The sequence below is a fragment of the Ceratotherium simum genome, chromosome 12, assembly GCF_057802395.1.
Source record: "Ceratotherium simum simum isolate JZ-2026a chromosome 12, ASM5780239v1, whole genome shotgun sequence".
Classification (NCBI taxonomy): domain Eukaryota; kingdom Metazoa; phylum Chordata; class Mammalia; order Perissodactyla; family Rhinocerotidae; genus Ceratotherium; species Ceratotherium simum.
Window position 1 is genome coordinate 8,707,879 of NC_141911.1, and position 14,157 is coordinate 8,722,035.

At 44.1% G+C, this 14,157-nt stretch overlaps 1 protein-coding gene across 2 annotated transcripts in view; it reads right to left on the reverse strand.

Moving 5' to 3' along the window:
• Positions 1-526: 526 nt before the first annotated feature.
• The window catches only part of FBXO16 (F-box protein 16), a 57,527-nt gene continuing 43,896 nt past the window's right edge, over positions 527-14,157 (reverse strand). For both annotated transcript variants that reach the window (XM_087437375.1, XM_087437376.1), the window contains exon 8: positions 527-5,155. In XM_087437375.1, the coding sequence (XP_087293501.1) occupies positions 4,973-5,155 (183 nt within the window). In that variant the 3' untranslated portion in view covers positions 527-4,972. The remainder of the gene's footprint in view (positions 5,156-14,157) is intronic.

Genomic DNA, 14,157 nt, shown 5'->3' on the forward strand with positions numbered 1-14,157 from the left:
ATTTAGACAAGCTCACTTGTGCACTCCCTCTCTTTTGGAGGGAGGCCCTGGGAACTCATCCTGTGTTTCTTTCTTCCCTGTAGTGTCCTTCATAGTTACCTCTCTCTCAAGTTTCACCTCCTGACGCTCCCTCCTTCCCTAAACTGGCTGTTGATCGGGACACTGTCTCCGTAGCTTCCCCTGGCCTTGATGCTCACAAAGATAATTATGTAGGTCCTCTGGATTTAGGGTTTTTGCAAGTAAAATCAGTGTGAGGACCAGTTAGAAAGGATGCAGAAGCTCTCTTGCAATCCTTGCTCCTGGAAGCAGCCTTCGGCTGGCCTCTTTGAGTCCTGAGCAGGTAGAGTCCTTCCCTTGTTCTGCATCCTCCTCGAATGCTGAGTGAAGACAGAATCCAGGCATGGCAGTAGATGTGACAAAATATCCCATCAGGTAGAAACTACTGTTAATTAGAAAAGTAGCGTGGTGGAAAGAGCAGTTCTTTTTTTTTTTTTTTAAAGATTTTATTTATTTATTTATTCCCCCTGCCCCCCAAAGCCCCAGTAGATAGTTGTATGTCATAGTTGCACATCCTTCTAGTTGCTGTATGTGGGACGCGGCCTCAGCATGGCCGGAGAAGCGGTGCGTCGGTGCACGCCCGGGATCCGAACCCGGGCCACCAGCAGCGGAGCACGCGCACTTAACTGCTAAGCCACGGGGCCGGCCCCGAAAGAACAGTTCTTGAGACTCAAACACATCTGGGTTTAAAGCCCATCTCTGCTGCTTTGTAGCCGTGGCCACCTGTGGCTCATTACTTCATCCCCAATTCTGCAGGTATGAACTGGGCATAACAATACCCACTTACCTCCCTCGTGACTCTTGTGAGATCAAATAAGATAGAGTACATAAGTGTTTGGGAAGTATCCAGTGTAATAAATGCCTGTTTCCTTCTTGCCCCAAACCTCCTTATCCTGAAGTTCCTGTAAGTCACGTGGCTACGCCGGAGACTTCTGGGTCAGTTGCACAATAACTGAGATTTTAAGTCAACAAGAGCTGTATGGGAAGCAGAAGAATAGATGCTCTGTCTGTATTCTTGAGTAGGACGGTGTGGGCAAGGTATTTCCAAACCATCCTAATTACTTCCCAAGACTTCTTCCAGTTGCCCAAGCCAGGACTCTGGGAGTCATCCTTGATTTCTCCTTGTCTCTCACCTCCCACATCTCTATTTCTAAGTTCTGCTACTTCTCCTTAAGATATTCAAAATCCCCTGGTGCTCTCCAACCCCCTCCATTATTTTACTTTAAGTCACCATTTTCTCTTCCCTTGAAAACTGCAATGGCTTCCTAATTGGCTTTCAGTATTGTCCCTCTTCTTAATTATCCAGCAGATAGAGATCTTTCTAAATGCAAGTCTTAGCAAGTCACTCCCCTTTTGAAGATCACTTATTAATTGCTTGACTACTTTCAAGATAAAGTCTTAATTCCTTAGCACGGTTTAGTTCCTGTTTGGGCTCCTGCATGCTTCTCCAGCTTTCTCTCTCACCAACCCTGCTACAACTCCCACTCCAAGGCACTGTGACTGAGGCGTTTCCTGGACATGGGACTTGTAGCGCTAAAAACCAGAACAGCCCTGGGCAAACCAGGATGGTGGTCACCCTAGTTTTGCCTTGGGTTTCTGCATATCTTATTCCTTTCTCTAGAATGCTCCCCCTTGTCTGTCCCACCTCTTCATCCTCAGTTTCTGCTTGGACATCACTCCTGCAGCTCCTCATGGAATGGTTTATCTGTCCCTCCCAGGAGCTGTCACTGTATTGTAGTGGCTGCTCGGCCTCCCTCACAGTTATAAACTCATTAAAGGCAGGAACTGTTCTTTTCTCCTACCTGTATTCCCAGAGCCTAGCAGAGAGTCTGGCACGTGGTAGGTGTTCAATAAAGTTTTCTTGAATTAATGAATATCAATATAAATTTATCAATTGTTGTCTAATTCATATCACTATGGGGGATGTTATGGACTGAATGTTTGTGTCCCCCCCAAATTCATATGTTGAAGTTTTAACCTCTAGAGTGGCTGTATTTAGAGATGGGACCTCTAGAGAAGTAATTAAGGTTCAATAAGATCATAAGGGTAAGGCCTTGATCTGATAGGATTTAGTGACCTTATAGGAAGAAACACGAGGGAGATCTCTCTCTCTTTCACCCTCTCTCTCTCAATCTCTCTCTCTCTGCACAGGCAACAAGGAAAGGCCATGTGAACACACAGTGAAAAGGCAACCCCAGAGAGAGCTCTCAGCAGACATCAACCCTGCCGACACGACACCTTGATCTGGGACTTCCAGCCTCCAGAACTGTGAGAAAATTAATTTCTGTTGTTTAAGCCCCCCAGTCTGTGGTATTTTGTTATGGCAGCTGAGCTGACTACTGCAGGGGATGCACCTAGTTTATATAACTATGCTGTGACCTGTGACGGTGAAGGGTCACACAAGGAACCATTCTGAGGCAGAGAGTCCTTTCCAAAACGGTTGCAATATTTCCCATCCCACAGGTTCTTCCAGAACCTGGCAAGTCTCCCGAGTCTGTCCCCTCTGCTTGAAATTGGACAAGCCTCTGTGATCACCAGGGGAAGATGGAGCGACACTATGAGGCTTCCAAGGCCAGGACAAAAAGGGGATTCAGATTCCACCTGGCTCTCTCTTGGGATATCGGGCCTCAGAACCCAGGCCCCATGCTATGAAAATCCTAGTCCACGTGGAGAGGAACGAGGCCTTTGGCCCTCAGCCCTGGCTGAGTGCCTAGTGGATGGCCAGCACCAACTTTCCAGCTATGTCCTCCACCATCTTGGAAGTGTATCCTCCAGCCCTCCGTTGAGAAGACCCAGAGGATGCTGTGTGGATTGTTGACATGTTCTCCCCCACAGCCCTCCCAAACTGCAGGTGCATGAGGAGAATAACAGATTGTTGTTGTAAGCAACTAAGTTTAGGGGTGATTAGTTTCACAGCAATAGGTAACCCAAATACAGTGTAAGACAAGATGTAGCCACTTGTACTGGATGAGCCCTTCTTTCTCTTGATATGTCCTTGCCCGAGAAGATCCTGGTTTATTCCAGAAGGGGCCTGGGGACATATTCCAGACTGGCCTATTCAAACATATGCCCACAACATGACTGGTTCCTGACATAATCACAGGGGTTCACTGGGACAAAGTGAAGCAGAATCCTGGAGCTGCAGGGCCCCCCAGCTTGTACAGCTGTGCCTGGCTCCTGGGGGCCGACCCTGAGGGCTCAGGCTTCAGGCAGAGGAAACTCTAACTCACAGCCGTGTGCTTTGCCCATGGGAAGCACACAAGGTCTCAAGCAGGTGTGTTTTCTTTCTTCTCTGCCTCAGAGCCGTGTGTTAGCTTTACCCTGGGTGCTGCAAACAAATCGATTGTAAGTTGGTCATATTTTGTCCTCCACCAATCATTTGAGCATTTAAACCACTGTATCCTGGGCCGTCCTGCCAGGGCACCATTTTAAACTATTCAAAAATATATATATTCAGTATGTAGCATAAGAACATACGTGTTCAACATTACATGAACAAACATATTTGTTTTTCTATCATTCTGCTTTACTTAGGAAAATAAGTTCCTAGAATGGTAACTTCTGGGACTTTGAAATGGTTACATGAGTAGGTGGTTGAGTTAGAATGCATGAGGAATATTTTTGCAGCTAAGTAACATTTTCTGTTTTCCTGTAACTCCTTACAGACCATTCACATTGCTTGAATATCAATCATAATTCCTCTTTTGATAATGTACACATTCCCCCCACTGTGCTGGTTATTTTTCATTGTCCACTCACATCCTACCCCTCTCCACCCACTCCTGGCCACACTTCTGAGCTCTGCTACTTGCCTAGGAGGCTGACATCTGAGAACTGCATCCCCCTGGTGTCTTTGTTCTCTGACTCCCAGATGGGGTTGACCAAAGGGAAGCGCTGCTGGAGCGTCAAAGGTGGGGAGAGAGAGGGGTTGGGTCTTCTCCCTCTTCCCTCCCTGCTAGGCTTTGCTTTCCTTGGTGGCTGGGTTCCTCCAGCATGTGGCATACATCCTGTTAGGCTGCCCCTCTCTCGTGGCTACAGCTCTCAGTGGGTTCTAGGAACAACATGCCCTTTCCCTACAGTCTCTTCAGGCCAAAGGATGATAAAAGCTTCCACTATTACTAGTTCCTAGGTGCTTCACTATCTCGTCTTGATTCTCTTAACCCTGCCCACAATCTGCGTTGTGGGCTGAGTTGTGTCCCCTCAAATTCCTATGTTGCAGTCCTAACCCCCAGGACCTCAGAATGTGACTGTCTTTGAGAATAGGGTCTTCAAAGAGGTAATTAAGGTTAAATGAGGTCATATGGGTGGGCTCTAATCCAATCTGACTTATGTCCTTATAAGAGGAGATTAAGACACAGACATGCACGGAAGGAAGACTATGCGAAGACACAGGGAGAAGGTGGCCCTCCACAAGCCAACTAGAGAAGCCTCAGGAGAAATCAACCCTGCCAATATTTTGATCTTGGACTTCCCAGCATCCAGAATTGTGAGAAAATAAATGTCTGTTGTTTACAAGCCACCCATCTATGGTATTTTTGTTATAGCAGCCCAAACGGATTAAGACAGTGGTACTTTGTTATAGCAGCACTAGCAATTAAGACACCAAGATAAATAGCCCCATCATTAAACTGCCCAAGTAGCCTTGGGAGTGTGCTGTCTGTATCCTTCTGCGACCCTGTCTCAAACACCCAATATTACCTATGGTGCTATCATATGTCCCTTTATCAAGCCCATGGTATCTATCACCACATTTGTATCTCGGTTTGTAAATATGTCAACATTTATGCCATGACTGTAGAACTCACGTTCGCAATAAGGTACCTAAACTGGAAGTTTCTAATAGAGGAGCCAAGTAACATCCAACTCTCCAACATGTAGAGCATCTTGTCATCTCTATAAAAAGCTTTTCACATTTTTAAATTGGCTTTGGATCTGGAGCCTGGATGGGTAACGACTGGAAGCCAGAGCGTCTCTGAAGATGCTGCATGAGAATTTTTGTTGCTGCTTCGGTGGCCGGGAGCCCCACTAACTGACGAGGAGGCCAGGCCAAATGAGCTGGAACTGGTAGAGGGGAGCTGGGCTCTGTACTTAGGGATATCTAGGGAGGAGAAAGATATCATTAGAGTGAGAGTCATCAAAACATCTGAGGAAGCTATATAATTAAGCTTACTGTATTGTAATGACATAAAACAATTTTATAAAATCATAGGGCTGGATAGGATTTACTGAGACATCCCAATTTCACCACCCCTTACCCCCATGCAATCTTCACCTTGAGCTACTAATAAGTTCTTTAGTCTCCAAGGTGCTTTCACAACCATAATTTCATTTGAACCTCAAGAAAATTCTGCAAAGGAGGGGGGTAGGTATTAACATCTCCATCGTACAAATAAATGAAACCAAAGAACAGGCAGTTTAAGTGTCAGCCCAAGCTCACAGAGCGAAAGGTGTTGGAGCTGAGTCTGGCGACTTGGGATTCTTAGAGCAGGCGAGTATTGGTAGAGTTCCCATATTTTATCCTCCCCACTAATCTGTGCATGCACTCATTCTCTCTAAAAAGGCAAATGTCACAGGCTGACAATTCAATCAAAACTCACAGTGAGAAAGGATTTCTCCTTGACATCTGGCCGCGAACAGGAAAGGGAAGAGGAAGGAATGGAAAAGAGCAAGAGAAAGAAATGATACGAGCTGAGCTTGCAGGAAGCGGGAGTGATGGACTCTTGTAAGTTCACCCTTATCTCGGCCCCTACTGTGTGCAGAGAGACATAATGGGATTCGGCAGGTATACAGATATGTAGCCTTCCCTGAACACAATCCCCCACCTATGACTCCATATTCAGCTGGCAAGTCTCCGCAGTCAGATCACTTGTTACATCCCACTAACACTCTGATGGATACGTTTGCGACACACTGGGTTTCTATTAATTTGGGGGGAAATCCTACTTTAGACTTTCATTGAATCAGACATTGCTTCAGCCAATGACTGCTCTCTCCTGTCCTCTTCTCCAGCGAACCAAGTCCTTCATTATTTATCCCGATGCTCCACACCAACTGGTCTTGCCTCACGTGCTCTCTTTACTTCTCTAAATCTAACCTGTCCTTCAAGGCCCACCTTCTCCAAGAAGCTTGAGTGTCTTGACTCTCCCGGATTCTGCCTCAGTTGGATTCCTGAAGCCATTATTATTGAGACCTCTGACTTAGCATTGAATATATGCTCTCGGGCATTAGTATTTGTTTCTGAATGTAATTATTTGTCTCCCGCTGAGATCGCAAGCTCCCTGAGAGCAAAGCTGGAATCTTCTACCTCATTGATTTACGGGTGCCTGTCTATGGTAGATCCATACATTAGTTGATGACTTTTCTGGGAAAGAGTAGGCAAAGTTGAGGTTAAATGTAGCAAGTTGTTAAAATCAAAGAGGGAAAGGGGCAGAAATGGAAGTAAATAATCTTCCCTCATTTAAAGTTTTCAGTGTTAAGATCAGCATAGAATAAGCATTTTCAGTGTTGTTCTCAGATCAGCATAAGGTAAGAGAACAAACAGAAGTGTTTCTTTGTGCTATTTTAGTAACAATGAAAATAAAATAATACCTGTTGAATGAAGAAAAAGCCTAGCTCTCTGTGATACAAGAATGGGCTAGTCACAAATTTGTACCTGTAACAGTTTCAAATTTAATCCTATTACCACGGAAAGCTTATTTATCACTGCACTGAGGAACCCCTTCCTCCTAAGTCCCAAGGGGAAGTTCACAGGCCCAGGCAGGCTCCTCTTACGCTCTCCTTTTTCACTAGTGACAGGTCCCAGGGACTTCCCCTCACCCATCCTCCTCCCCACTCTCCTCTCCTCTTGGTAATTGTCACCGCCTATCCAGACTGTTGGGTTTCTTTTCCCTCCAAGATTGGCTCTGGGAAGATGGTCTCTTTACGTCCACCCTTCCTTGCTGTCCCTGAAAACAAGCTTGGGGACCCTCTTCATTTTAAGACTTTAATGTCCATCATTACAAGAGAAAAGACAAGATTTAAGGGGCAAACATGGGGAAGTTATATAAAAGGGTACAAATCTGACAGTCCTGGATCTTGGTCTCGAGCATCTGATGATCTAGTTGAAATAACTGGAAATTTCTTTTATACCAATGTTGGGTATGAGATATTGGAAAAATACATATTGGTCTTTGCCTCCCCCCTGTCCTTGGCACAGGAGCTCCTAAAACCCTTGTAATGTCCTAAGTGATAAGAGCACTAGGAGCATCTCTTGTTCTATTGGGGTGACTGGTTGGCTCCTGGATGGGGGCTGGTCACCAGAAAGACCAAGCCATGATTAGAAGCTTGGAATTTTCAGCCTTACCCCTCATCCTCCAGAGAGGGGAGAGAGGCTAGAAATGGAGTTAATTGATCATGCCTATCTGGGGAAGCCTCTATAAAATAAGAGGATGGGGTTCAGAGAGCTTCCAGGTGAGTGAACACATCCACACTGGGAATACAACCACCCTGGGAAGGTGACGCACCCCCAACTCCCCAGGGAGAGAAGCTCCTGCATTTGGGACCCTCCCAGACCTCACCGTATATATCTCTTCATCTGGCTGTTCATCTGTATGCTTTATCATATATCCTTCAGTAAACTGGTAAATGTAAGTAAGTGTTTCCCTGAGTTCTGTGAGCCACTCTAGCAAATTAATCAAACCCAAGGAGGGGGTCATTGGAACCTCTGATCTATACCCAGTTGGTCAGAAGCACAGGTGACAACTTGGGCTTGCGGCTGATGTCTGAAGTGTGTGTGTGCTGGGGCTGGGGAGGCAGCAGTCTTGTGGGATTGCGCCCTTAACCTGTGGGATCTGACGCTATCTCTGGGTAGACAGTGCCAGAATTGAGTTAAGTTGCAGGACACCCAGCTGATGTCACAGAGAATTGCTTGATGTGGGGAAAAACCTCCACACGTCTGGTGACCAGAAGCGTCAAAAGTGCGGGTGTTTTGTGTAGGCAGTAAAGGAAACACATGGGAGATAGACTGAACGGAGGTTTTTCCCTACAACAGTAGGGAAAGACTAGGTTTCTCCTTTACATGAGGCTCACCAAACCTTTTCCCTTCTCCTCATCTTTGCTGCCTTGCTGTGGAAACCCCCCTCCCTTTCCTTCGACCAGAAAGGTCCTTCTTCTCAGCACAGAGACTTAACAACCAGGACCATCTTACCAGGATGATTGAACCTTTATTTCAAGTGGTTTATTTTAACTTCTGAGCACTTTGAGACTGGACAAGGCGTATTTTACTAAACTTCTATCCCATGTGGGATTCTTGCCTTAAGAGCATTTTCCTACAGCTCCTCAGTGATTTTTTTTTCCTTTCTCTTTTAAAATAATTGTTTATTTTTGAATAGGTTATTTTTCTACATAGCTCAATATTGGAAGGTCCAAAAGGGGACAGTGAAAAATCTCCCCCCACCCCATCTCTCAGCGCTCCAGTTCCCTTCCTCAAGGACAGCCAAGGTTATCCTTTTGTGTGTATCCTTCCAGAGATATTTTATACATATGCAAGCAAATATATACATAAAATGCAACCATATTCATTCTCTCCCTCTCCTTTTTTAAACAATTGGTAGCATACTATAAACACCATCACTTTTTGTTCACTATTTATATGAGAGTATATGCATAGGTGTGTGTTTGTGCGTGTGATGGTTACAAATCAATACTGAAAGAACTTCCTCAATCTTTCCATGATTGTATTATAGTCTATTTATAGATGAACCATACTGATAAATATTTGAACTTTTCCCAACCTTTTGCTCTTCCCAATGATGCTGATATGAATGACCTTTACATTTGTGCATGTCTGTCTGTTTTCTGATGGGCTGATGGTGGCAACAGTCATGCAATCTACCAGTAAGTCTATCATTTAATCTTCCCAAACATGTGATGTGGTGAAGAAGGTGACAACCTTCACTTTGTAGGAGACCCCACGCACCTCCTCCTCTTTTTAAAATCTACTCTCAACACTTTATTATGACTCCCAGTTCATGGGTGATGTGATAATACTGTATATAAATATGGATTATTGTGTTTGAAAATCATAAAACCAGAAGTTTTTTGTTTTAGTCATATAAACACAGCTTCAACTCACCCCCATAAATTGCCTAAGCAGAGGCCAGGCGCTGAGCAACAAGCAAGGGCCACTGGTGGGGATATTGGCTCAGAATATAGGGAAGATGTCTAGGGAGCACCCCCCCCACCCCCACCCTGCCAGCTTCAGTCAAGTGGATGCTTAATCCCTGGGCTGGAGCTGCTTCATGGACTTTTCCATCTGGGAATTCTATGAGCAGGACCCCTGTCCTCCTCCCATCTGCCTAGGAGCTCAGACGGCTGTTGAGACCTGGCTGGTCACCCTTCCAGGGGCCCCCTGCTTTGGTCAGGGAGAAAGTGTTCCCTTTTCCTCCTAGCTCACTCTGCTTCTGTGAGAAATAAAGGTAAGTTGTTAGGGAGAAATAATCAACACAGTTTTAAAGAAGCTACAGGCCTGTCTTTGTTCTTGGTTTATCTTTTAAGTAACCTTGGGGTAAAACTGTCAGCTGCAGAGGAAGGCTAAGCAATTTTAGCCAGGGTTTTGAAGTTTAAATCTGAGACTATGTGACTGCACCATCCAGCCTCTCAAGTAGGTGAAATCAGGTGGGATATGTTGCAAAATGCGCATAGGCCATAAAGTTTGAATGGTTGTTAGTAATGACTGTTAACTCATATTTCAAAACATTCATGTCTTAAAAAAACTGGCTTCTAGCGTAGTTTGCAGTGAAATACTATATTATTAAATGTTATACACACATACACATATATATACTACATATATACATACATATATTTTTTAAACTCAGTAGTAACAGTGATTAAAATATTTGTCATAACTAATATGTATATAACTAATAATATTACATAACTCACAAACACAGTTCTTCTCTTCTGGTCGATCTTGAAGAGAAGCCAATTTCTGTCAAATATTTTGTGTTTAACTTTTAAATAAAAACAAGCAGCCATTTAGCCCCAGTCTAAATATTCAGTGAAAGAAAAGCAGGTAGAGTCAGTCCTGTTGGAAATGCTAGGGTAATTGATTATGTACAGCATGATAAAACAAGAGGCAACAGGACAGAACAAGTCAACTATGCTCTTATAGAGGCAAAGGAGAAATGCAAAGACTAAGTCGTGGTCCTTCCTGAGAGTTAATGTTGCCCCCAGGATTCTTAGCAATTAGGCCTTTTCTTCTCTTAGGTATGAACAAGAAGTAATATTGTGGTTAGTAAGCAGTAGAGTGCACATAGCACAGAATTCATGGCACTGAGTTCCACACATATGCACTGTTCAGTCTAGGAGCGTGGAATAAAAAACCCAACCCTGATGAGGAGTCAATGCATGATGAGGAGTCAACGCATGAACGCATGTGCAGTCACAAGACCATACGGAGGCTGTGCAGGAAAAGAAAACAGTATATGGCTTACATTTCATGCAGCTATGGATGCAACCATTTTTTACATAGGAAACTGAGAGGAAGAAGACAAAGGGGAAAGATAAAGAAAACTCGGGAAAGTAAAGGTAAAGGTGAGAAAGAGAAGCTTATTCCACAGGTTGGATCCTCTTTCTGGCTGCCTGGCTGACCCTTCTCAGTCTTTCGGCAGCTGCTCCCCATCACTGCTCTGGTCACCTTTCCCTGTGGTCTCAGATGGTGACGTTGTGAGATCTGACTGCTCCCACTACTAGCTGCTATTCACTAAACACTTGCTTTGAGCTGGGCGCTGTGCTAATGCTTTACCTCCACCTCCCAACCCTGGAGGTTAGTGTCGTTATTAATTCCATTTTACAGATGAGGAAACAGAGCCTCCGGGAGGTTCAGAACTTGGCCCAAATCACCGAGCTACTAAAATTATGGTATTGGGCATTGAACCTAGTTGTCTGAGTCCCAAACCCAAGTGCTCTTGATCAGCAAAGTGAAAAATAAGATGGTATTGAATGGGGAAGAACACAAACACGTATTGAGTGATTAACATGCACCTGACATCTAGTCCTGACAACAATCCTGCAGGGAGGTATCATTATTCCCATTTTACAGATGAAGAAACTGAGGCTCAGAGAGGTTAAGCAACTATCCAAAGTCGAACCATTTAGTAAAAGAACCCAGGTCTGCCTGACTGCAAAACCCAGATTCTTATTCCTCCTTCCAAATGGAATTCTTGGGAATTTCACTGATTGTACTATGTAATTACAAGTCTCTCCTATAGCTATTTTAGTTCTGCACCTCCAAACCAAATACATGTTGTAAAACAAACACCTGGGGAGTTCGTCAGAATTTGAAAGAAGTCTGTCAAAGATTGCCTGCAGGGAAACCACTGCATAAACTCTGTTTTGTAAATTCTTCTGTTTTAATTAATTATATTTTCTAAAGTTCAAAGAAAAAGATGGGAGACAGAAACCAGTTTTTATTGGCTTATAATTAGGATTCAAGAATATAATGGATTCTTTGGGGTATTCTATGTAAAGTCACTTTAGTCACAGCTGTGTCCCCCAGGTTTCAGGAGAGAGAATAGGGTAGGACACTATGGGGGTCCAGAGATCCAGATTTAGGCCTGGAATGGACTTTTTTTTGAGGAAGATTGGCCCTGAGCTAACATCTCTTGCCAATCTTCTTCTTTTTTTCTTTTTTCTCCCCAAAGCCCCCGGTACATAGTTTTATATCTTAGTTGTACATCCTTCTAGTTCTTCTCTATGGGAGGCCACCTCAGCAGGGCTTGATGAGTGGTGAATAGGTCTGTGCCCAGGATCTGAACCCGCGAACCCTGGGCTGCCGAAGCAGAACGGGTGAATTTAACCGCTGCGCCATGGGACCTGCCCCTGGAATGGACTTTAAAGATGTTGGAATCCAAACTCTCATTTTATAAATGGGTAAATGAAAACTCAAAGAGTCTGAGTGACTGCTAGTTAATGGTAGAGCTGAGGCTAGAAGCCTTTAGTAAAGGTTTCCTGATTGTTAAACCATTGTTCCGTCCATGACATGAACCAGGAATCATTTTACAGTATATTCCTATTTCCTCTTTTGACCCAGGGAGGAAAAAAAAGTGAGAAAGCTTGAAGAAGCATTTAAAACCCAGAACGCTAAGAACCAAGTTATCCTAGAAAGAAGAGAAGAAGGTAACAGCAGAGGCTGTTATTAGCCGAGCACAGAAACAGATAAGGTGTTATCTAAGCAATTAGAGTAGGCAGGCAATTAAAGGCTTTGGTTACTTGTATTTAGGTGAATGCTCTGAACAGCAAGCTTTTTGAAATCCATGGCCAAATCAGAACCTAGAAAGTGAGGACTTCTAACCTCCAAGTAAAAGTTCAGTGTGAGACAAAAGGTATTTGTTTTTATACTCAACTTGTTAGGAAAAAAAAAATGATGTGAAAAAAGATGTCAGCTGGGGTCCTGTGAATCCAATTCCAGGGCTTGGGAAGTCCAAAGCCACCTCCTTGGTTTTTGAGAATTGTCCTGAGGGGCTTTCGTTTTCTTGGCCTGCTAGACTTCTGAGACCTTGCTCCCACGAGTAAACTGAATAGAATCTACTATAGAGATGGAAGGCGGGGTTTACAGGGCAGTAATAGCAAATAAATTTGATGGGAATGAGTGGCATTACTATCTAACCCGGTCCTGGCCCCTCTGCCCCACCTTATCTCAGCTTCTCTCCATCTGGCTGGCTTCTCTCTCCTCCTCTGATCTCTTTCCTCCCCCCTCCCTCTGCTCCTCCTCCCCTTCCCTTGCAAGAGCAGAAACAACAAACTCCCTCTAATCTCCGGGAGAGCAGGTTTTACCCTCCTCTGAAGTTGACATGCTTGTAGCTTCGAAGCCCTCACGGTGTCATCCCTCCCCACAAGCTCATCAGTGGCTTTCCTCCAAGGAGATAGCTCCCTCCTGCCCCTGCCCCAAGACGAATTGTGGGGGCAGCTGTTAAGATTGAAAAAAATTTTTTCAGGGCCGGCCCTGTGGCTTGGCAGTTAAGTGCGCGCGCTCCGATGCTGGTGGCCCGGGTTCGGATCCCGGGCGCGCACAGAGGCACCGCTTCTCCGGCCATGCTGAGGCTGAGTCCCACATACAGCAACTAGAAGGATGTGCAGCTATGACATACAACTATCTTGGGGCTTTTGGGGGAAAAAATAAATAAATAAAATCTTAAAAAAAAAAATTTTTTTTCAGGTCTTTACACAAGATAGGGAAATCTCTGAAGTTTAATTAAGATGGTACCTGGCTGTACTGTGGTGTTTATATTTTTTAATTGCTTTGTTCTGTATGGAATTTTCTTATAATAAGTAACAGTAATGGGCATTTCTTGATCTTTATATAATTTTAATAAACAATCCTCAAAATTGCAAAGCATTGGTGATCAGACCTAGGCCTGATTCCCATCTTCTATCAATGATTCACACCAAAAGGTGGTTAAATGCAGCAGCTGTAATGAGGCAGCACTAGAATTGAAAGCATAAGAAGAAATCAGGTACCCTTTTAAGGGGTGGGCTTTGAAAACTCAAACCTAATAATAATAGAAAACATCACAAGCTTATAGCAGTGCATGTAGATTTGAAACCATTTCCCTGAGAACGTTTGTCTTTTTAGAGAGAAGTCTCATATCTGAAGGCTCTAAGTCATAATAGTGTCAAAATTGACTATAGTGGAGCCATTTTAAAATGGAGTCAGAGATGCCTTTCCAGAGAAACTGCCTGCTGTATCTCTAGCCTTGGACTGGGCCAAACCTTTGGACTGGGTCAAAATGGCAATGATTTTACAAGCAATTGTTTGAGAAGTCAGCAGGAAAACCGATATCCTGATCACAAAGACTGAGGACTGTGGATTTTCTGACGATAGAATCAATAGTCAATCCACGTGTAGCCAAGACTAGCTCTCTGCCTCCAACTCCAATTAAAATTCTTTGTAATACAACCTCCCTTCTTTGCCTTTAAAAGCCCCTGATTTTTATTCCCTAGCAGGACAGTATTTGGTTTTCTACCTGAATATGTGCTCCCCGAATTGCAATTCTTTGATCCCAAATAAACACTTTGCCTCTTACACTGGTTTCTGTTCTTGTGGGTTGACATAGGCAA